Raw genomic sequence first — 26,274 nt, 5'->3', positions numbered from 1 at the left:
AGAAATATTATATTCTCGAATATGTTTTGCTTGAATATCACATTAGAAAATTCAAGTGATATATTTTATATCACTAGAATAATTAAATCTTGACGAGCAGACCAATTTTTAATCTGACATAAATCCAAAATCTTAATTGATGCATGATTCTTTAGCCAAGGAATTTAAGCTTATAACTAACGCATGATTAAGAAGTTGTAATTAGGATTCGCCAGCGAGTATTTCAGCCCGCATTAAGAACTGAAAGCGATCTCGGTGAATTCAAAAGATAACGCAAATGCATTCCGTGAAACGACGCCGCACACGATGGGAAGTGGGTGCGAGAGGGTCGTTGACACGTACGAAATCATTATTTTCAGGATCCCCCGTGAGAATGCTCGAAACGTTGGGAAGCATCGTCGCGCGAACGTAGCGCGTTCTCTCTGCAAACAATAATACGCCGGCACTTTTCAGCGATCGAGACCTCGCGAAATACGCACAACCGAGGCGCGCGGAAGAACGCTTGGTTATGACGGCGAAGTCGGGGGGTGCGTTAGCGAGGGCATCGAGTATCGATTAGCGGACGATTCGTGCGGAATTGAACTCGACTCGTGACACCCTGCACGATGATGATAATCAGTGACGCAGCGGGTGACAAAGCGCTTCCGGGCGATACTCGCGGCGGTGACCGCTGCGTGTAGAAGTGAACACGCAAAATTGTGCAGTGCATCACGGTCACGACGGGGCACGTCGGGACCGGATAGATGAACATCGGCAAGTCGGTGTCGCGCCTCGACCTGGGCCTGCAAAATTCATCTGCCATGGCGCACCAGGCAAGAGGTCTACCGCAGTTGCGAATAAAGTTTTATAATACGATCGTCGCCGGTCTCCAAATAGTCCTCTTGCTCACCGTCCTACCTCAAGGTAAGCTCGCCGTGACGCACTTTTCGATATTTTACGGTGAGATTGTACGCGACATTACTCGCGTTATGATTTTCTTTATCGCTCGTCTAAGCCATTTCAGAAATGAAAGAGCACGAACGATATTTCTTCGAACGACTTGAAAGTATTGACGAGAGAGGGAATCATGAACTCTTAACGATTCGAATAAAAAAGGCCTTTACATCTATCGATTGAAAGATATAATAAATAAGTGTTTCGATCACTGAAAAGTTAAACATTATAGTAAATGTTATACTGAAAAAAAATGTCTGGTTGAATTAATTGGAATTCTGGTTAAAAATGAACGAATCAGCATTTTCTAATTAACTTCATTAAATTCTAATTATAAGATGGCCAGAATTCTGATTGATATAATCAGAAACTTCTGGTTCATTTATTTTTAACCAGACATTTTTCTCAACCTCGTAATTATTAATGGCAAGGTTCTTATAAAGTCTGTCTGCTCTCATCGCTTGAATATTTTTTTAATCTAAATTTTTTGTTCAAAATACTTATTTTGTACATTGTACTTATTTTCTGACAAAAGATATGAATCTGCTTAAGGATGTTTTGGCTGACATCAGTTAAAAATATCAGTCAATCAGTCAAAATAAGCTAATATCAGCCAATATCACTAAAAAATTTTCATGATATGAGCTCGTGAATACCCTGAAACCATCTACAAATAACAAAACAAATAATTTGGCTTATAATGGTTTTATGCAGCAAAATAACCATATTTTTTTGCAATTTTAGATAAATAACTTTTAAACGAGTAAGTGAATCCACAAAAATAAATTTTTGCACGAATATTTATTATTATTCGATCAGTTTAAATATAAATATAAAGTTTATTTCTTATGTTACTTCTTCAATTTTGCAAATAAGCATTGTAAACACGATTTTATGTAAAAATCAAGACAAACAAAGACTTAAATAATTTTTAATTAATAAGAGAATTGTGCTCCAATTTTACACAAATATTTTAACGTAATGACACAATGTATGAAATTTTGATATTTTTGATAATATTTCGAGATATGATCCATACATTCTTAGAAGCTGATTTAGGCAATACACTTGATTTTCAATATTATTTAAAATTGGAATGTGTAATTGCATAATTTTTTATCTATAATAATAATAGTCGGTTTCTATAAATTTTTTAATATTACTATAAAATTATTATGAAATCAAGATATGTGTATAAGTATAATATATCCTCGCCTATTAGTATTCAAGGACGCTTGCATTAAAGAGATTTCTGCACGCGGCGACTTCTATCAACTCGTGTCACTTCGTTCGACTATTCCGTCCTGATATAGAAATCCGAAAATAACTTTAGACGAGTACATAATTTAACGAACGACACTCCCGCGACTTATATTATAAGCCATCTTTGCCGCAGACATTTCTAGTCGATCGACGTGTTAAATACAGTAAAAAATCGATACATATCAATAAAGCTAAGCTAGTCATGCCAGATGTAACTATAGTACTTGCAGACATTCGAAATTCAAGTTGAAGGTGTATTACACATTTTTTAACAAAATAAAAAAAATATAAGAGTTATAGATTTTTCTATATTATATTTGAAAGTAACATAGAAAGGCTGACGCGATTTAGAATCTAGATAAAAAAATTATTTTAATAAGGAGTAAACGAGTTTAAAAAAAAATTTATATATATAAAATGAGAAAAAAATTTTATTTAAACTGTAAAATTGTAGTGTTGAATATATAAATATTGATTTTAACTATTTCATATGTATATATAACTATTTGAACTATTTCATATGTATATATAACATTTATTTTTACACGAAAAGTATAAATTTCCTATTCCCTGTCACTTTTTGCAAAGACTATACACTTGATATATCTTTAATAATAGCATTAGTGACTTGCTAATTGCTATCGTATGCTAACTCAGGCATTTAGCTTTATCTGGCTTTACCTCTAAAATAATGACTATATATATCCTATATATATATATCTTACTCGCTATATATACAATTTACATGCATGTATATGGATAGTATGATGTTTGCTATGATATTTTATATGATTTATGCGTAACTGATTACGCTAAGAGTGATGCGCATACGCGTATAATAAATCGGTTCGTCAATCATAATTACGGATGACACGTTCAGTAACAGTACAACGTATAATAGAATCGCTGTAACCGCGGTACGACCTGCCATCACAGCGCATCGGCGCCCAACCGCGACAAAACTGCATTTCGTTCGGTCAACGAAGTTTTACAGTCGTGTAGGACTCGGTTAGATTAAATCGCATGATTTGAGAAACTTTCGGAAAAACATCGACATGTCGCGAACAGCTATAGCAAAGTTTCGACATGACTGGCGTTAGTTTCTTCTAGGACAATTTTATGATGTTAATCTCTGCGGAAACAGGTTTTGACCGTTAGAAACTTGTTGCGATTTTCGAAAAAAGTTTTTTGTCAAAATTGTCGAAATTGGATACTGAAATTGTAAAACTAAAATTGTAAAAGAAGACCAAACATAGATGTTAAAAAAATTCGAACTTTAATTAACTCTGAATTCTAGTGTAATTTTGCCTGGGCTCTCTTTATTTGATTTTGAAGTCTTTGCAGTTTTAAAGTATTTATATGTATAAATTATTTTGTATAATGCAATGGAAACAAGTAAAAAGCGAGAAAAACAAAGGGAAAAATATTTAAGTATATCTGTTTTAATGAAGTGATATTTTAACATTGGAATTTTTTCTTTTCTGACACGGTTCGCGATTGAAGTACAACGAATACATTTAGAAAGTTAAAGGTGTCTTCACTCGAGCGAGAAAATATGCGGAATCATAAGTTAGCGGGAATACCAAAGTTTCGTGATAAACATTCTGAAGCGAAATATCGTGCGACGATTGAACTCGCGTGATCGTTCAGCAACACTAAAGTTAAACCGCCGGATTTAAACTCGGAATTTATTGGTTCGTTGAGATGGAGCCGCGGCATTAATATCCCTTCGCCGTCATCGTCCATGTGTTAAAGGTCGTCGAGCAAAACGATAAAATTTGTTTAGTCCAAACAATCCCTCAGTATTAAGTGCTTTGACAAATTTTTACAGAGGTACATCTCTATCATTATTCTCTACATCAAATTTCAATATACAAAAATGTATGCATTAAATATATCAAATTATAAAATATTAATTTTATCAATAAAATATATATACATTATCTACCAAATGCTGTAAATTAACTAATTTTCATAAAATCACATTGAATTGAAAAAGGATTATAATTATATGTGTATTACAGCCAATTAACTCGTAAAATATATTTCCTTTTTATTTCTGTTTTTATCAGTTATCCTTCTATAAATTATTTGTAAATTAAATAATCGTAAAATATCTTTTACATATTTTTTGTTACCAATATGCTGCGATCTTTATTGATCGATTATTGCTTCACTCGTCTTCGTTTTATTGTGTAGTCGTAAATCAATCAGTGCAATAAGTGGAGAATGATGGGCAACTTCTCTTTTCTTCGTTGGCTTCCTCGGCTGAGCGTCCCGATTTAATTTCAATTCAGAATCTGTTAGCTTTAGCTTGACGCGCTGATGTAAAATTCATGGTCGTGTTTTTGAATGGATCTGGTCCGCGACATATCTATTTTCGATGGCGTAGCACATTTCTTTAGAATGAGTCCGAGATTACGCGGCTCGCAGTAATAAGTCATTCGATTTATCGCCGGTCTCGTGCGAAATATTTTCTTGAAAAGGACTAGATTTCAAGCCTCTGGACCTTTTCTTGTCCTCAACCTCCCTTTTTGTCGTACTGATCGCCTACCGATCGTGAGTTATTCTCGGTCGAACGGAAAAAGCCTTCCTACGAAACTGCTGCGGGCACTGCGTATTTTTCTATGTTACGTTTTACGATGGCCGTTGGCTGTTTCTCAATTACTGGAGTACTGAGGAGTTCTCTGAGAATTTTCTCTCTCTCGAAAGAGTCAGTCTTTAAAATAGAGTATCACGTTTCTTAACGAGCAACGCATCACTTATGTACAGAATCGTGTGTACGACTCTCTTTTCCTAATTTATTACAATTAATTTGTTAAACAAAAAATTTTCAAATGCAAAAATTTTAAATATTTTTCTTTGAATAGATAGACAGTAATTACTTACTGATTACTTCTCGAAACTTTTAATTTCTTATTTTTACGTTGCATAATATGTTTGTTGGTTCATAATTTGAAGTGTTTTATAAGATTGAAAAATAAATAGCTACGTTCAGCAGAGAAAACTAATCAGTTAGCGCTTAGTGATTCTTTAATATGATTGATTCTTGCCTTGACAATCTGTCAACTTTAACATCGATCAATTGACTATCAGGCTAGACCAGTAAAGTATCTGTCAGTAATATGATGCACATGAGTTGATCGAATTTCTGATAAATATTATTGTGTTAAAAGAATAATATTACAATAGTAGACACTTTCGTGCTTATAGAAAAACATAACGTGAGTTAAATCTTTATCCTGCATCAAATAAAGAAGAAATTATCACTCATTAATGTATCAACAATTGTTCTATTAACAATTATATCATAATTAATATTACATTTTAACATCAACGTTACAATTAACGTTACGTTTCAGCAATTATATTATATCTTAAAAATTATATTCCATTTTATCATTAACTTTACTGGATAGAATGAAATACTTGCTTGACCAAAACTATTTATTAGTGTCATCTTTTCAATATAATTCAAAGAACTTTCATTTGACCGACTCTTTGCAGCCACCTAGGAGAGATACACATATATCATTCCTTTTACTTGCGAAATATTTTTTCGGAAATAGTTAATACATCGAAAAAGCAGTAGCTTTGACTTTCTCGCGTTTGCAATACAAAATATCTCACTCGCTTCGCAGTAATCAGTTTTGAAGTTCCGACGAAGTAATCTGCGATCGATGCCCCAGAAAGGCATCGCGGATGGAAAAACGTCGAAGAGAGGGCGGAAGTCAGTCTTCGTTAAAATTTCAAAATGTTCCGTTGAGGATTACGCTTGCAGCGTGTTCGTTTAACGCGTCGACTCGGCGTTTTACTGTCACTGGTTGAGCACCACGGCTGTCGGATATCGAGATTTTTACATTGCACGTATGGCGCCGCAATGGAGCAGAGACGCCTATAACGTTGATATCGATTCTCGAACTTGCAACCGCGCTATTTCTCGTACGCGCGAGCATGCATGAGTATTAATCGAAGGAAGTACGTACTTTCGTTGCGTGATTTACCTTTTCTTTTTTCGGGATTTATTTTTTTAATCGACTAAAAGGTATCTTTCATACACGTTTACGAAACAGATTGGCATGAATCCGACAATGACAGCTATCGAAATTACATTACAATGGATGTTGAAATTGCATTAATTCTGCACCAGAATTTAATTCGGTTATTCGATCTGCGAGATTTTCACGCATATTGCTATATATTGGTCGGTCTGATAATTAGAATCCGATCGTTGTGTTTTATGACAATTGTAATGTGGTGTTCGACAAGGCAATCGTGCTATATGACTGCTAATGCCCTCATTGTAGACGGAGTAAAAAACTATAATTTCACTCAAAGCGGTAAATTGTTCGAATGCAGTGATTCGATGTAGATACAAAGGAAATAATAGTATATATTATACGGTATTATTGTTTCGCGCATGATAACATCGTGCATTTGTGGAAAACATTTTACAGAATAAAGATAGATAACGTAAGATCTTGGAGCTAATTAATAAAATGCAGTTACATTTTATTTAACGAATAAACATACAGTTAAATAAGTTTATTGTAAAATTATTGTATAGTATACAGTTTAATATGAATATATTTAAATTGTGTAAAATTCCATTTTACATTTCTTATAGATTTTCTATAACATTTTCCTGGTAGAAATACAGTTTTTTTTCTGGACATCCCGCCAGTTACTGTTTGGTATTACTGTATTTTTATTAGCTGTAACAATATTGCGTAGAAAACGGACAAGAATTTAATAAGTGTTTTATTCAGTGATTGAAGCAGTTTTTCTAGTAAAAAATATGTATAACTTGCATAGATATTGCCCAGTTATTGTCTAGTATTAATAGATTATTATTAGTTAAAATATTGCGTAGTCTCTCTCTCTCTCTCTCTCTCTCTCTCTCTCTATTTATTATCTTGTTTTTATTTAATAAATTGGTTTAGGTCTTGCCTATCTTTTGTACGCAGTAATTGCAGGCAAAGCGTTACATCTTGATTGGAATCCCAACAAGTAGTTTTATTTTTTTGTTATTAGATAGAGTGAAAATAACTGTTCAGTAACTGTTCAAAAGTGCATGAAATTTCTGCCAGGGTTTTTACATTGTTTTTCTCTTAAAAAACTGATAAAGTACAGAATTATTTTGTTACTTTTTTATTTTTTTTTAGGAATATTGTTTTATACTCAAATTTTACATTAGTTCGTTAAGCATTTACAGATAATGTTTATAGTAATGGTTTTTCTATTTAACACATGTCTTTTATCACAGAGAAAGAAATTAGGTCACACGTTATCTACAGATTCACATGATAATCATCGCATACAAAAGTACTTGTTTATTCGTACGATCCATTAGTATATTATAAATTAGGTCAGATTGTAAAAGTTAATGTTTATGCTCGTACGTTATTGTGAAATAATAATTATTGGATTGATACAATGTACGTCGAGGGGGTAACCATTAGCTGAAATATTGTCCCACAAATTACACGGTTTCATTTGATTTCATATGATTTTATCTGATTACAAATAATTTTTTTTTATTACAATAAAATCATTTGGTAAAATATACGATTATTTAATATTATACAATGATTTCTTGTGGTTGCATGTGTAATTATCGGATTATACATAGAGATTTTATATGAATTTTATAATGATTTCGAGAACTCTGTCCCACGATTACATTAAATGGTTAACCCCTCGATGTTCGTTTGATTGTCGCATCTAGTTTCTAATAAATTATATTAGGATTTGACATGAGTCAAAATCATAAGATACCTAATATTTATATTAATACATGTGGTAGGGATTAATTCCAATAATGACTTTTAATTTATTCTTCATCACATCAAAATAAAAATCGCATAAAGAAATATTTTATTAATAAGGCCTGAATAATATTATGACTTAAATACGTTTAGCATGTAACTCTACAAAGTTTCTTTTAAATTTTATGCGTTATATTAAATATTTCTTTTAGACAAATGTGAAAGCTGGAAATTTACATAAATTACTGTTTTTACAAGACGGCCGATTGTCGAAACTCGCACAACTCAATGATGGTTTTTTCCAAGAGATATCTTCCACCATATCGTGCGGCACCAATTCATTACGAATTAACTTCTCGCGAACGATACATTATCTCAGAAGTGCACGTAAATTCGTTCGCCGAAAGTTGCGACTGCGGTCCCGGGAGTAAGAGACTGATCGCCCACGAGGATCCCTGAAATGATTTATAATCCGTCATAAAAGCAGAAACTCCCGGGAGACGCGGTTAGAGAATACCGCAGCATCTTCATCATTTTGCTCGGGTTGCGATGGTGCGGAGGGACATGGCGTGGATTTTCGTACAAACCTCGTACAAGACCACGGTCCGTGCACCGATCCGTTTTATTTAAATCACGGCTATCCATAACGTCGAAATTCACTTCGGCTCTTTTAATGGTGATTTATGTTCGCTCGTCTGGTCAGCCCGGCTTTCCGCAATTTAGTCTAGTATCGCGTCAGGGATTGTCTGGCAGGATAATCGAGAGTGTGCTGCCATTGTATCACGTGCCCACCGATATATACGAACCTTCACGTAAGTGACGCTTGAATAATTAATAAGACGTGCTCCTGGGGGACGCATTGATAATTAATTAAGGCGAACAGCCTCCGTGATTGCGATTTCGCAATATACGCGTTCATCGATTTTATAGTACTTCACGTATACTCGATAATGCCTATCGGCAAACGATGAAATACATATTTACGGTCTCGCGAGAAGTTCGTGAGGGCGATAATACGAAGCCGTAAGTGAAGTACAGCAGATTGTATCTTCTCCGCTGAGAACATGCGGGTGCTGGCAGAATCCCTGAAACTTTTTGGCAGAGATCTCTCCGCGAACTGTTCGGTTTATCGTATTTACCGAGAGCTAAGCGCGCGAAGTAAATATGCAGCAATGGAAAGACCAGCAGGTCCCCACACGATGAAATATCTGTCCTGTCTCTAGAATAAATATACGAGCGATTGAAGAATGAATCGCTCGAGCGCGCAATCGGCATCGAACTTTCCCACACATGTCAGATAAAAGTTTTAAAGTTTTATCCGTGACATCGCAAGAATCGGTCTCCAACAAAGATAAAAATCGTTTTTCTCTACGAGAAATCTCTTATCATTGTCAGGTATCAAATTTCAAGGGCAACCATTATCGGACGTGCAAAAATCTGAATATCTATTGTTGACCCAGATAAATTTGACTTTTCAAGGCGTGATGCGGCTCAATACTATTTCGCATCCTATGGCAATGAATGAAACATTTCATTGTGGCGTAAGTGGATTCTGCAAGATGGTATTAGAATTTAAAGTTTTCCCCAATATCGAGGAAGCTCAATAGGTAAAGTACGGTTCCAGAAGGTGTAAAGTCTTACCGCTTCTTGATATTCGGATTCCTCCCTCGAGAAATGCAAATATTTTATAAATTATTTTGAGAATACCGACGGTGATTCCGAAAATTGAACTGTCTCTTCTTTATTAAAGACGTAGTATGTTTGGATTAAGGTCTGAGACTTTTTATGCATATATGTAGTTTATATGAGTATATCTCGTGTGAGAATCTAGATTATAGTTTCTCTCCCCCTCTCGTTCGTCACGAGAAAACGCTTGTCATCGCCTACTGTCGCGTTGGTAGTACTACAGAAACTATTTGTTGTACTTGATCTCCGTTTATATTGTACAAAACGACCTTTCTGAAGTTGACAGGTCATAGAAATCAGTAATCAGTTATATCAAAAACAATCCGTCTGCCGGATGCCCCACAACTAAATTGTTGCTTTGAAGTACCGACATAACAAACCACGCAGTTGCTTGCGTTTCCATTAAGCAGCAAACAATCAAATGTATATCTCGGGCTTTAGATTTTGAGTGATCAAAGTGGCGTAGCCAATCTGATGTAAATGTGAAAGTAATCGGAACCGAAACGTTGCAGCGTAGATAATGTACGTACATATAGGAGTATAGTTATCGGTATTACTTCGATTCGTGCAGGAGTTAATGTGATATGAACGTGGAACCGGATCACGTTTGGTCGTACAATATCGATATATCATAATCACTCATAGCTGCAGGTACACCTGCCGCGTCAAATTTCCTCCATGGATCTCGTTTTGATCCATTTCTCTCTTAGTATACTCAACCTCTCCCTTTGACCTCTTCTTTGAATCTAACATTGAATTTAAAGGAACGGTTTTAATGGGATCCTAAAGTCGTCTGTTTTACCTACTAAACGTAGTAATTTTTGTAGCTGTAAAATTTCTTTTTTCCTTTTTTAAAGATTCGAAAATCCTTTTTTAGATAAACACATTAATACGTGTCTGTGAGGTGGAGTTTATGCCAAGAACGGAAAAAATTGTTTAAATTAAGATCTTCTTTACCATTTTTTAGTCCAATATGGTCAGATGTCGATATTATAGCAACATTTGCTTGATATAAAAGCTTTGCTATTTGCACTTACAAAATTATAGTCCACAGACTAGTAGTTTACACAAACAACAAAGTTCTTAGAGTTAGACTTGGACGTTTAATTAAAACGCTATTGTTCTACGAAAATTTATGTATACGTGGTGCGTGAGGTATTAATGTAGTAGTATGTAAAGACATGTCGATCTATCGCATTTTATCGGTAAAACAACGATTTTGTCTCTCAAAGTTGGGGCTTTATTTTAGGATCCCCTTAAGGCAATGAGCTTTCTTATGCACCAATTTCTTCAATTCGATGAAATACTTATATTGCTATTAAAATGATGACATGAAAGATCATGATAAAATGTATCAAAATTGAAATTATTTTAAGAATTTTATTCGTTAACATTATTATTAACATTATGTTTTTTTATAAATATTTTATAAACTTATTACGAAAAATACAAAATTTAATCCATAGCCTCATATAATTTTAACTCTATAATTAATTAAAAGATCTTTATTATTTATATTATATCTTCAGTATTTGTTTTTCGTTATATTTCACTATGTTAATTAACAATTCCTGATCTTGTTTGACTGTCAAAACACTTTCTCAAAGCATTCATAAATTTTCTACTCTCCCTGACACAAGCTTATGCAAGATTTAAGAAGAGCGAGTAAGAGGGGCGCCTCACGAGATCGAAGTTGACAGGGGCCAACTGAGAGAGATCTCTTTTATAATTAGGCCCACGGGCGACGCGTTGCTCCACTAATTACCTGTCCAACAATCTCCGGCGAATGAATAAGTAGCTTCTACCTCGAGACTACTAGTCGCCCTTGTTGTCGCGGCTTATTCAGTTACTAACAACCATCTAACGAATAAACCCCACAAACTTTGACACTTTGTGATCCAAGTGATGTATTTGAATTTATATTTTGTATGACGTAATCTTTGCTTTGTATACATACAGTAATAAACTTTACATAATAGTATCAGAAATAATTTTCAGAGATAGCTATGCGAGGAACATATAACATATTGTAAAAGTGATATAAAATAGTAAAATGAAGAGAACACTTCTGTATTCGTCTCTTGAAGTGTACTAATTTACCACCATCGAATTATCGCTACAGTAAACATTTATTGGTCCTATTGTGTACCGCAAACATTGTAACCATTTATTTTACATTATCCGAATACATATTTCGAATACATATTAATTGAATAATGTGCTCGAAGGTATGAGATTTACATTATTATAGAATTTATTTAGTTAAAAGAATTTAATTGATCAATCACACATATAAAAAAATTCTTTTCTAAAGGAAGCCGTTCAGCTCGAGTTTCTCTAGCGAAAACCCACCACTGCACTGTAGAAACGAGATTGTTTGCGCGGAAATGTTTACGCAGTTGGGAGCGAAAATTTCCCATAGTCTGATTTGCGAGTGCAGTCTTGCGTAAATGACGCTAACACACAAGCGGCTTTTGACTCATCTGCCAGTCCTCGTTATTGCAACGTAATCTTCATCGCTACGTGAATAATTAAGCGATCAAAGTTATCGCTGAGCGACCCCATTTAACCACGTACTTTGAAAAATCTTCCTCCGCGAGTTCTCAGACTTTTTTATGACTTCAATTTTCAACTCGTAGATAAAATATTAATATCTCTCTGAGACATCCGATAACAAGCAAACTTTTATGAGATAAATAAAGAAGCGAGTGTAGATCGTATCTAGCGTATATATATATTTACGCTCGTTGTTACGTAGGGCGTACAGTAGTACGAACCAGCCGCCAGGCCAACGAGCCAACAAGTAGTTATGGTCTCCATCTTTTTGCGAGCGTGAGACAAGGTCGTTACGGTAACCCGCTATGACCCGCTACGACTCAGACCCGCGACATTAGGCGAGGAGTGCATTGTTTAAGATGCGTCGTTAGTGTAATTTGCACCAAAAAGCATACTATGTAGTTTCACCGTACATTAGATTTTCAACAAAAATTGTAAACCAGCACAATTAAATGTACCGTTGTTGCGTTAGAGTTAGCGGATACTTTGTCACGGTCAGGACTAAAATTTCAAATTTACGTCTGTTTTGGACAGTTGCTTTATGAGAATAAACATTCTCCAACAACAGAAGAAATTTTCATGTTGTATTATATATTTTGTGCTATTTTTTCGTTCGTAATTTGAAGTGTTGATAGAACGTGGCTTTTATAATTATGGCTGTACTAGGAAGAGGGGAGATGACAAAAGAGACGCTTCCCTTTTAAATGACGAGAAACAATTAAATTATGAAAATCTGGAGACACGGTAGTGTCTCGGCGCTAATTATTTTTACGAGAAAAAATTAAACACTCATTAGCAAAAATGTGTGGCTCACACGTTATTCGTAAGAAAGTTGGCTGAATACTTTGATCCTTAAAGACTGGTCTGATATAAATTTAATAAGTTTTGTGTAAAGTTACATCTTCGCATCCCTTGACTGAAATTCTACTTGTATCTAATTTTTTTCTTGTTAAAGATATTTTTAATCCAGCTAATCTATAAGACGAAGCGTAGACAGCCGTATGCAGAAATATGGTTTTATACAGCTTAAGGTAGGAGGGAAAAGGATGTATGGCCCGTGTTAGGTAAATTGCCTCCTGCTTGCCGGAGTATTACGGATAAGCAACAGCTGTCGTGTGATATCGCCGAAGTTACCCGGCTTTCTCTCCATGAGTTTACAATCGGGTATCCGAAAAATAAAGGCTAATATGGTACAGGTATCGTACATAGGACAGGATAATATAGAACGGCTTATGAAGATGCCAGATATATTACTAGGATTATGCGGCAGTCTCTAGTCGACCTGTCGTTGTAGCGAGCGTTATGTAATGGGAAAGAGCAGACGGCGGTTGATAAAAAAAAGAAGACGTCATTTATGACTTTACTGCAACCAATTGTTCCTAGTCTATTCCACGCTATTTATTTTATTGCATTTAGGTTTTGTGTCATTTTCGCATTTTGATTTTTGTCAAATGAGAATCGAAAGAGATGAGATAATGAATTGTTTATGAGGATTGCAAGCATGGTTAATCCAGCAATAAAGATTCGATATAGTTAGGAGAATTAATCTAAAATATAAAATATCTATACAAAAAGAATTATTAAGTTATCGATAATATCAAAATGTGTCAATTTGCATTTTTATAGTGGTCGTTAATTAAATAATGTCATGTTTTTTTTTATAAATAAGAAGAAAATATATTTTGTACAGACTTTGATTCAGCTATTTTGTTATTATTATGCATTTGTTAATGAATAAACCACCGGCATGCGGCTAATATATATTTCGTGCGGCCTCGACGGAACAAACATGGTTATTACACGTAATGCGGCAATCAATGCGCTAATTAATTAAACACTCGATACCGCGTAATTAACGCAGCGATAACAATGAATTCCCCGGAACGAGTCGCAAGACGCCATCATAGTTATCTCATCATTATCGAGTCCACGTCTTCGAGTAGTTCGAGGATCGGAGCGATCTATCGTTAGTTTCTGTTAGTTAGACAACGTTGTCGGGAGCGACAAGACGTTGAAATCGATATACGAGCACATTGAAAACCGTTGATAGAGTGTTTATCTGGGAACCGTAAGCCCTTGTGATTCGAGCAACCGAGGCTACCCCCGATATCTACGGTCTCTTAAACGTCGATGTGCATATACCGGTTGACCCAATAAAGACAGAAACACCCATCCCCCAGACGCTTACAATGCTCTATCTAGCCACGTCTTCTCCTAGTTGTCAGTGGAAGATGCTTTGAAGAGGATTAAATAGACAGATCGAATCTTGGAGAAGATCTTGACAAATTTTTCTTGAAAGTCCAACGTCTTAAAGAACGTGCCTAACAAAATCTTTATTGAATGATAAAATTTTGTTGAGAAGTGTCGTAAATATTTATTGTACATAACATTTTTCTATATTTGGCAAGGTTTATTATTATCATTTTCTAGCGTACTTCATTAAATTAAACTAATATATAAGAAATAGCAATTTTTCGCATAACCAGCAAACAAAGTTTGTAATAGAGTAGTCGTTATTGTACACGTAAAAATGCGGTGATATATGTCCATACGCATATGCGTACAAGTTTTGTCTAATTAAGTCCGACAAAACGTAAAATGGAATAAACGAAGTTTATTACTTCATCTCGCGTGGAACTCGCGGCAACGACTTCGCAATCTCCGCCAACGCGTGCATTCCTCGACGAGATAGCGACCCGCACTATCGGATCGTAACCCGTGTTGACCGTAAAGCCGCTTGAAGTGCCAGTCCACTCACCCTAACGAAACAGAAACAACATCTCTCGGTTTGCCGCGGGCATTATGAGCACAACGTCGTACACATCGACGATTACCGCCCGACGATGGTGTCTGAATCGCGACGATAGCAGCAGCGGACTCGTACGAGAGTGGAAGGCGAAGCGGTGAGAAGGAAGGAGGATGGTCGATGGAATGTAGAGCAGTGTGTCAGAACGACACCCTTCAGAGAGCCGCTCTCCAGAGCTGCTTGGCCCTCGACACTTTCCATCCCCCTTCACAAAGCGTCGAGACCACCCTTCGACGAGGACAACGACTACGACGGACGAACTACTCGACGACGATCCTGCGCCCTTCTGCTCCACGTCTCTCGCACCACCCGCCCCGCTCCCTTTCTCTCTCTCCCTCAGTCCCTTCCCGTTACCTACCTACCCGCCTACAATCCCTCATCCTACCTTTACCATACTTACAACCTACACTATTACATGCAGCCTATCCAACGGCTCACTTTCTCGCTTCACTCTCTTGGCCCTCTTACTCTTCCTATTTCTCTCGTCTCATCTCTCACCCTCCGACTCGACAGCCTCTTTCTCGCCCATCCCCTTCTCCGCCACTGTCTGCAACCGTATACATCTCTTTCTTTCTCTCTCCCTCTCTTCTCTCTTTCTTGGTTTCTCGCTTCATCGCACGTTCTCTTGCACGTCCATTCTCTCACCCTCGTGCTCACCAGTATCGTCTCCCGTCCTCTCACCCTTACACCATCGTTCTCTTCTGGCTTGCCGTCGTCTAACCCGCGCATTGATTTTACCCTACCCACCACCTAGGCCGTAGGTCCTTTCCTAGCTAGGTAAACACTCGGCATAGCCGGGTAACGCGCATTTTGCACCCGCGCAAACGGACGCCACTCATTAACCGACCTCTATTCTGCAACCCTTTCAGAGCAATACGTTGACAATTTAGTGATTAGCTGACATGAATTCTCTCTAGCTAAATACCATATTGTTTATCGTCAGCTTTCTATTGAAGAATATGAAAATTCGTTTTCTTTTTATGAAAAAGAAAAAGGAAGGAAAGAAAACTCTGATATTAATTATAATCCAGACGGACATCAAAACCAAAACTGAATCTTTAATAATTTAATCTTAATGTAACGAATTGATCAGTGTACATTCTTTGTTACATTAAGATTAAATTATTAAAGATTCAGTTTTGGTTTTGATGGACTATAATTAATATCAGAGTTTTCTTTCCTTCTTTTTTCTTTTTTTTTGCAATTAATGTTCTAAGTGTATTAAAAGTTATCCATTAATTTCAACATAACTGACACTGATTCGCTGAATGGTCAAAGACTAGTTTTTTACTAAACCTATAGAATTTAAGTGTTTGTGATATGGTGAATTTTTGTTGAGCTTCTATTGTTTTACAATAAATCGTTTTTGCTTCCAAAAAGTTTACCTTTTAATAATTTTAATATATTTTAGATTGTTATTAGAGTTTGTTTTTATATTATAGTTTCCGTTAATAGGTGGAGGTGACTCACTGAAATAAATTAGTTTGTAAGAACAAATTTTTTTTGTAATTACAACATTATATTGTCTCTGAGGATGGCTCAAAAGTGAGCCGAAACATGTAAGCGGATTAATTATTAATAAAGTTGTTTTGTTAACCGTTTGGTTTACACAAGAATTACCGTGCTTGACTCCTATTGCCCTGTTGTATCCAACCATTTTGCAAGGATATAGTTATATTTGGAAATTAAAATATTTTGCTTACATAATGAATTACTCGCTCGAATTTTAAGCAAATGTTAATTCAGTATATGTATATGTATAGAATATATAATTTTATAAGTTAATTTTTATTTATCTGCATATTTTTTTCATAAATACTCGTTACTCGTTATTTTTTTTAGGTAATTATGTGGCATAAGAAAAAAATGGAATTTCTATTTATTACTGTAATAATATCTGGGAAACTTCTGCTACATAAGAATACCTATTATATTTGAGAGCGAATCGAAATGTAAAGCTTAATACAATATCGTGGCGTGTCGTGCCCCATTAATTAACTGTCCGTTAAAAAAAGCGAGCAGCGCTCGCAATTAGATTTGACGCTGCTCGATAAAAATGTGAGACTTTTCGATAGTTACAGTCGATAGAGAAATGATATGGATAGGAAAAATTTTTGTGATATTGAGAATTAATTTCCATAATAAATTACCAAAACGCGCGGTGATTGGCAGTGCAGTTTTAATTGGCGACCATTTCTACTTTTAAATGAGAAAATCTCGTTTGGTCGTTCCTTTAATTTTGCTGGTTGCACGTATCTTCGTTAGAACGGTACAATTAAGTACGTTGCACTCCTTTTTTTTATTTTCTGTTATAATTATAATTGTCTAGTTTTAAATAAGAGCGATTATAAATGTGCGTTTATAAAATGCAATTTTTCGAAAAGTCAATTGAAAATTGAATATAAATGTATATTGGATAACGACTTAAAATACTTTATGATATAACGTTAATAACATCTTTATCAAGATCCTCATCATACTCATTTACTCTTTAATCGGTGTGTACGCTTAGCGACTCTTTACGAGTGTAATAACGAGGAAATATATTGCGAGAAACTAACCGAATTATCGTAATATTTAATGTAATAAAGGCAGAAATCCAAAGAATACACAAGACACTGTTAAACAATATCATAATGAAAAAATACTATGTGATCGAGGCTTCAATCTTTCCATCATAACATCTTTACAAAAAATAGAGATAAAGTGGAAGCAAAACAGGGTCAAATGCTTAAGAAGGTTAATGAGTTTACAGTGACTTACCCCTTCAAAGCGAGTGTAAAATTTATGAGGCTTATTTATTAGCCCTACAGCAAAATATGGTATTCTTAATAAAACAAAATTTGCTATATTGAATTTGCTTCACGTTTGTTGTTCCACATATCTTGACGTCACAAGCTAACGAATCGAGGACGATGCGCTATCGGCGCGTGCACGTACATCAGCATACCTTTCTGTATTAATTAAGAAGCACGATCGGTATTTTTGCAAAGGTAGAAGCGATAAACGAACGGAAAATGCTTTTTGGAAGCATGCCAGGATTCGCGTAAACAAGCTGTGGATTCTTCCCTTGTAAAAATCACAAACTACCGTTGCCACTTCCCCAGATTCCGCATATAAATATATCTTTCGCCGTATATCGATGAGCTGTTTTCATCGATGTGATTTCGGTGCGAATCCATGCGTACTCTCTTTGGCGAACAAACATGAATCGGAAGTCCATAAAATCCGATTTCAGCAGAAACGTCCGTGGATACCCGGCATTTCAGCCGGAATGCGCATCGGTAAATGAGTTTTTCTACTGAAATATCCAACGCCAAGGAAAGAATAAATGACGCTCAAACTGACACTCTCCCATGTAGCCGCATGCGCTCGAGTAGAACGGTTAAAAAATGCGAGTTTTTTTTCGTAAAAGCTCGAAAAGCAGTAGCGTCGTTCCCATATTGCTTACTGCCACGCGTGCTGTTTGCATAATATATCTCGCTGCGCAGGCTGCGCCTCGCATATTTCTCCCTTTATGCGTTTCACGGATTAACGATTCCGTCGTTATTTTTCCAAGTCAAATCGATTAGATGTTTATTTATGAAGCTAGTCGCGTGGTCGTTATTATCCATATATTATACATTTATTCATAATTCTAAGTCTATTAATATGACTCGTGCAAATGGTGATAGTTAATAACTATGTCAACGATATTATCGATCGTGTAACCTGTTTGTGGATTATTCTTTTCCGCACTGGAGAGAGAGAGAGAGAGAGAGAGAGAGAGAGAGAGAGAGAGAGAGAAATGTTTCAAAGATGGAACATCAGGAAGTTGTGTGAGCGTGAGATCCTATCTTTATTCGTACTCTAATTTTCCACTATACGAATTCGCGAGATTTATTTCAGCAGACAGATTTGTCAGGCATTTCTGTCAGCGAATAGTAGAGTACTCAGGCAATCCGAATACGAAGAATGCGGAAGATGCGAGAGATGTGGGACATAAAAAAAAAATATTTTGCCGACTGTGGCTGCTTGACGGGAAAGCAATCGGGGCAATTTCGTTTCGCTTGCAACTGCAGCTGCTTCCCTCGCGCGTGCACCTCTAAAGAAACGTCTTTCTCCGTCTCTAGAGGGTAATTGCTATCTGCGGACGAGGGGCGAACCTTGTCGCGTAATTACACACAGTTTAATCTCTCAGCTCTTTTTCTTCGGTTACCGATACGTCTTACACTCTGTCATCGCAGCGCATCTGTGCGCGAATAATTTCCCGAGTACGACTATAATTTTAGGCACAAAACTGGAATAACGATAAAAAAGAGACTTAGCTCGTATATGATTGAATCTTTTCATGATTAAAAAAGATATTATATAACGAGATTTCTTTAATGTTGCACAAACTTGTTGAAAAACGTAGCAAAGCTGTGTTCACGACTACGGAAATTCTTCGCGCGTTCTTTTCGGACTTCCATCCTTCCTTCCATTTCTCTCTCGGGCGCAGTAATTTTTCCGACATCGGAGATGCATCGCGCGAGTTTTCCCACGATCTCACTCACAGCAGCTCATTTCCCTTCTCGCTACTCCATTCGCAAAAGTCCACTCCTGCAAAATATTACACGACGATACTAGTTTGCTTCTGTTACTTTAATGTGCGCACACCGGCACGAAAAGGTTTATGTTTCCCGACGGATAATATTCGCACACAGATTTGTGCGACAAGTTTCCGCAGACTTTATAGAAGTGAATTTAATTATTGGAGAAAGTTTATAGCGTTAGGAACTTCTATATATTCAAGCAGCTGTGCTTTCGTTAAAAATGAACGAAATTTAAATTTAAACAAAAGTTTTAAAACTTAAAATCTCTACTTTCGAAAAGTCAATATGTCTTTTAAGTATCTAAGAGTTTGGTAATTTTTGCATATAGAATATTACGAGCTGGACACAATTTGCTTTTCACTTTGCGGGCCTGTCACGTGCCAAAAAAATTACACAAATTTTTTTACTTTCTAACGAAATTAAAAAATGTTTCTAAAATTTTTTGTTACTGAATTATTACGGATTAAATAAAAAGAGCATTTTGACTTTGATTGGTCATAATTTCATTAAAAATTATCATATTACAGTTCAAAAAACAAATTCGCGTAAAGATGAAACTTTGCTTTATCGAATGGTATAATTACCAACATTTTTTTAAAAAAACATGTAGACATGAGGTCTATTGTTTATTCCTGCACTAAACTGCATTAGAATTCCCTTTCTCGCTTTCATCAAATTTAAACATATATCTATTTTCTTTTAAGTTCCAAAAGTGCACACAAGTTCAGCCACAAAAAACAGTCCCACAAATGAAATAGAGAGCTACGAACTTTTGTTTATACATGCTCTACATACATACATATTATATATATATAGTATATATACATATGTATATTTTTATGTATGTTGGAAAGAGTTCATTGATTTCTTTCTCCTTTTCTTTTTCTCGGTTAGCAAAAGACTTGGAAAGGAAAGAAAATGGTCGACAGTGTTGCGAAAGGAATCTGTATTGAAAGAGTGTTAGCGGGGAGTACAGCCCACTAGAAAAGTTTGTTACAGTTTTCTCATGAGTCATAAGAATCCTACGGTAGAAAAGCTCCCTTTGAAAGCTCGTTGTTTTCTGAAACCTCCCTTTAAAGTATGCAGATACCACATATAGTAGCAAGATACGAGAAAACGATAAGATTATAAATTTTGCCTTCTTAACACAATTCTGTTTTATTAAAGAGACGATTATAATCTGATATATCTAATATAATATATTAATATTATAAACTATAAAAATCAAAGCCTTAAATGGTCTAGCTGGATCTTAAATTGTATGATTCTTGTATGAATTTATATACTACTAGCGTTTCAAGACCGAAAAATCATTTCAGCGCTCGTTTCTAGGGACTACATACGTGGTATATAAATTCACACAAGAATCATACACTTAAGATCCAGCTAGACCGTTTAAGGCTTTGATTTCTATAGTTTGCATTATCATATATACGGTCCTATAATATATTATATATTGTATATTAATATAGTTCTTAAATTGAATAAAATGTAGCAATAACAAATTTTTGTAATTCTTTGATCAATTGCTAATGATTATCTTCAATCTTAACGAGAAATTACATTAAGCACATTATATATAGTATATATACGTATATATCTAGAAATTTCAAATATTTAAAAATCTCTAAAATAAAATTAAGGAACATTATTAATTAAACGAAATTATCATAATACTTTATACAAGTTGCTTAGAAGTAAATACTTTCTCTTTCTCTCTTTGCGACGTGAGACTCACGACTTCTTCACTTCGACAAGCTGCGGTTTGGATTTTGATGTATGGTTCTTCTTCGAGTTTTTGATAAGTTGATTTTAGTATCTTTGACGGAGAGATAAAGAAAAGTATGAAGATAGTATCATTAGCTAGACCGACAGTTAACACGAATATTTTGCGAATCAATTAACGGTATTTTGTATTATATATATAAAACGCTGACATTCTTTCTCTTGTTAATCTGTACAAAACGAGAGATCTATTATAATGGCGTTGAAACGGTGTCATATTTTGAAATAAGAAACACATTGAAATAACAAACTATAATAAATCTTACTCAAAAAAGGAAAAGGTAAATTTTTTAGAATAGATTCGCCCACTAAAGGTTAACCAAACATTTATTAATTACTTTTCTTGTTTTACATCGTTCCTGCTTTTACGATCCTATAAATTTGAAAAAATACCGTTTTAATAAGTCTTATGTAAATGTCAAAGCTGGTTTTATGCAATTTTATTGTCTTTTCATATTGCGATGAAACTTGTATCTATATAACAGTATTAATATCGCTATGTTGCATAACGCAACTTTCTCACAAGGCGAATTAATTTCTTCTTACGAAACAATGAAGTTTCTACGACGGGCGCATGGGAATAATATCGTTAATATAACTTTATAGCGAACTGTGGCGCACACATAGGCGAACGAAGTTATAGTGCTTGACGAATGCGAATAACTTTGGTGCTGTGGCGTCTATGCGACTGGAGTGGATGAAAACTATAAAGTTGCGGAACGTAGACAAAGCGAGAGAGAAACGAGTGGATGCTCCATCAGACGGCACGTTTCGTGGAGGTAGGAAAAAGATTCTCCGGATCATTTACGCCCCCCTTGTGGTAAGACTACAGGGAAAATATACCCGGATCGGGTACATGCTGGCGTAACCTATCTATCCTGCGAGGCGAACAATATCGTGCATCCACGTTACACGGGACTCTCTCTCTCTCTCTCTCTCTCTCTCTCTCTCTCTCTCTCTCTCTCTCTCTCTCCCCTCTCTCCGTTCCGATATGTGCATGAAATGATGCTTAAAGAACCGTTGTTTTTCAAAAATATCGTATAGCTTGCAATAAACAAATAAAGTTAAATAATATATAGGTAGGATAATATCGGTAACGATAAAACGATAAAGAAAACTTTTATATCGCTTACGCGTACTTTGACATCGAAACTATTCGCTTAGTAGACTTAATTCTAAAACGCTATCGATGTCAAATGTACAGTATTACTATTGATTCCCTGAATTTTACATACGAAGAAATAGGTCATTCTTAATTAATGTAGAGTAACTCTGGTATATACGCGGAACTGAGAAAAAATAGAAGAAGTGGGGGTAATTTTCTCGCAAATACATGCCTTTGTGTTATATTAGTATTGAGTTATAATTTCCGCTTCTTATTGTTAATATTAATGAAATTATTGTGAATTGAATCGATTTGTCATTGTGTGTGTAACAAGTAGCATCTCCGCTTGTCCTAGCTTTCAGCATGGTAGATTGGATCTCCTGATAACTACTAAAGTCGTAACTTAACGTTCAATGACCTCGCTCACATACACATAAAATTTAATATTCTAGAATTAATTTATATATAATAGTAAAATAATAATCAAATCGGAATTAAGAGATGTTATTTTCTTATTTCAAAAGTACCACAATTAAAAAATTAAACAGTGTCATAAAACCGCAATATAAATATATAAATAACGGAAAACTTTATCTGTATGAAAATTCAAGAGCTGTAAAAAAGATTTATTTAAAAAATTAAACTTTCCAGAAAAAAGTAAAAACTGTTTTTTAATTTGATAGTAAATTATTGACTAATCAAATAATATCGGCAAAAAGAATGTATTCTTAATATCAAGATCTTAAGATTAAATGTCTTTTTATCATTTCTGTTTTACAAGCCTTACACACAAACCATTCTTTTTTAATTGTTACAATTTTTTAAAATAATTTTTTAAATTATAACGATTATGATGACTTTTTTATGAAGTTATGTTAGTTCACTTATTGATGATTGATGAGGTAATATTTACACATTTGTGATAATAACTCGAAAATTACATTTTTTTAATTGACACTTTTGAAGTAATTGAGCGATGTGTTAATTTTCAGCATATATGCTGAGGATGTGAGTGAAATACTAGAATACTAGTTTATCGAAAAGATGTCGAGAAACGTATGGGAAGTTTGCGTATTTGGCACAATAAAGTTTTATGAGCATCCATTTACCTCCCCTAATTTTGCGAATGTAAACTTTTAAAGTTCTTGTCTTATTAACGCCGGTCCGAAACTTTCTTCTTATCTACTTTGAAGAGATACACTTGACAAGGCATCTCTAAGTAAATATTTTTCTTCTGGACTGTAGATCCGATGATCAGGCTCACGTAATAAGTAATTACATTGACAGAAGTCGGTTTCTTGTTTATATTCCAATATAATACATAACTTCATAATAAATTTTCGTAAAAAATATAGAAAATATCTAGATCAAGAGGACAAATTGAGATATTCATTTGAGTGACAAATTTTTCAAGTCAAATGCAGGCCGTTAAAAGATTAAAATGTCATCCAGATAGTCGTTTCTTGCGTTTATCCACTGTTCGCAAGTTGGCTTTGTTAGTGCGAAAATTATTTGTCAGAGTTACACAAGATGAAATAATTATTCTGTCAATCACAAGCGAGAATCAGGTCCAAAATCGTGCTGAGTTATACGAATTTAAACAATACAAAAGTCTAAATTATATATTTATCATTTATAATCAAGCTGTCATGTAGTATCGCATTATTATACGACGCTGAAAATAATGTCGTTAAACAACGATGCGCGCTTTTATGAATTGTCCTTGTTTGTTTTTCGATAATTATCTTGTGCGATATTTTTTAAAATTATGATTAAAACATACGGCAATTAATTTACTTGTATCAATGTAATTTGCTAAGCATGCATTTTCTTTTCAACTCCATTCTCGGATAATATTTATATAATCGACTAATGGATCACACACAACTACGCGAAAGCGTGAAGTTTATTTGGATGATTTATGTTGTCCGCGTGGCTGTGCTGATCACATCGGAAGTGACATCGCACGACACTAATATCATCACTAATTTTCAAAGTGTCCAGTCATTTCTACATAGCTCTTGCTTCCTGCCGCAAAAACAAAGATAACTTTGTTATCATCTATTGAACATTGAAGTAGACGGCAAAGCTCTGAATCAAGCTAGTAGAAGATTGAATTTCGTGGATTGCACCTCATAAGAACATATACAGTCAGCAACTAAAAGGTTGCAACACATTTTTTTAAATAAGTTTCGAAATGCAGCTTATTCATCAGGCGACTGGTTCTTACTTATGGATCCATAAGTAATAACCAATTGTTCGGTGATCAGATTGCATTACGAAACTCATTAAAAAGAAAATGTTGCAACCTTTTAGTTGCTGACTGTACAACGACAAGCTGGCTGTCGATTGGTATAAATCGGATCCAATTTTTGTCTTTTCCTCAAGACGATGTATCGTGTCCTTCGTCGTAGTTACTATGACGACGAGAGTCATCAAGGCAGAGAAGGGGGCTAAGGTTTTCTCTTCTTGGCTGCCGTATTCAGCGGCCTACTCGAGAATATTTTCCGCTGAAATAAGTAGAACGCCTTGTTCATCTCGCAACGTCGCTTAGGTAAATACGTCCGGCGAGAGAAATAGCGTTTCGCCCGTCAATAACGAGACTTAGAGTCACACGATGGTGGGAAGCAACGACGAGGAAATAATCAAATAGGAGAACTAGGAGGCTTGATTTTCCTACCTTCTTGACAGAAAAAACGCATCGGTGGTAACATTTATATTTTTTTTATTAAAACAACAGTTACATTTTATTAACGCAGATTGATTTTAATTATAATTTTTAACCTCTTTTTAATCATAATTCTGGAAAACGAGAACTTGTTAAACGAAAGTCAACATCGATGAAATCGTGCATCGAAATAATAGAGCGATATATATAATATAATGAGGTAATGCATATGATGTTCAATCAATGCTGATTGTTATTGATATTGATATTAGCTCATATGTTAGCATATCATAACTTTATGTTGATTGTATGAATTGTATCATATTCTATGCAGCAATCCCACTCCAAAACACATTGTCCGCCACTTTTATGTATGTGCATAGTATTTTCGATACTAATTAGATTTGTTTTGGATAATTTCATGATTTCTTAAAATCAGTCGAGTAAAATCGATAGGATCGTAAAGTTTTTCAGCCTTTAGTGCTTCGATGGACTGAATGAGATCGAATCAAGGATGAAGATGGAACGAACAAGATTGTAGCTAAATGAGCTTGTATGTGCATGACAGCGAAAGAATAGAACGCGAGAAGGATAACGAATCGAGAAAAGATATAGGAAAAAAGAAAGAGAAACAGAGAAAATACCTCTGACTCAGTTATTGCGAAATTGAGAGGAATGTTAGTGTTGGCAGGTTTCTCATTCAATCCAATCTCTCTCTCTCTCTCTCTCTCTCTCTCTCTCTCTCTCTCTTTATAAAAAATATATATATATATATATATATATATATATATATATTATGACTAAGAAAGAAAAAGATATTTTGGGAGCAAAGAAGAAAGGACAAATATATATATAAAATATTATTTATCCTTTCTTTTTGCTCCTAAAATATCTTTTTTTTTCTAGTCCTTCTGCTTACTCCCATCATACTATGTCTTTTCCTCTTTGTATCCTTTCTACCCTCACGAACTGATTTCAGCGTATTTTCAGGAGAAGTTGTAGAGAGGCAAAGATAGAAGGAGAATGAGAGAGAATGCGAGAAGCCTGAGAGAGGGGGAGAGAGAGAGAGAGAGAGAGAGAGAGAGAGAAGTGATTTTCGGAGGTGCCTGTTGCTATGACGACCATCCGGG

At 35.1% G+C, this 26,274-nt stretch overlaps 1 protein-coding gene across 1 annotated transcript in view; it reads left to right on the top strand.

Annotated features, from left to right (window-relative positions):
* Window positions 1-202: 202 nt before the first annotated feature.
* nAChRalpha6 (nicotinic acetylcholine receptor alpha6) overlaps window positions 203-26,274 on the top strand; it is a gene marked incomplete at its 3' end in the record, with an annotated part of 178,043 nt that continues 151,971 nt past the window's right edge. The window contains exon 1 of the mRNA XM_018510636.1: window positions 203-903. Within this exon, the coding sequence (XP_018366138.1) occupies window positions 744-903 (160 nt within the window). The remainder of the gene's footprint in view (window positions 904-26,274) is intronic.

The sequence above is a fragment of the Trachymyrmex cornetzi genome, unplaced genomic scaffold (assembly GCF_001594075.2).
Source record: "Trachymyrmex cornetzi isolate Tcor2-1 unplaced genomic scaffold, Tcor1.1 scaffold346, whole genome shotgun sequence".
Classification (NCBI taxonomy): domain Eukaryota; kingdom Metazoa; phylum Arthropoda; class Insecta; order Hymenoptera; family Formicidae; genus Trachymyrmex; species Trachymyrmex cornetzi.
Note: the sequence above shows the minus strand (reverse complement) of the source record. Positions and strands in the feature narration are given on the sequence as shown.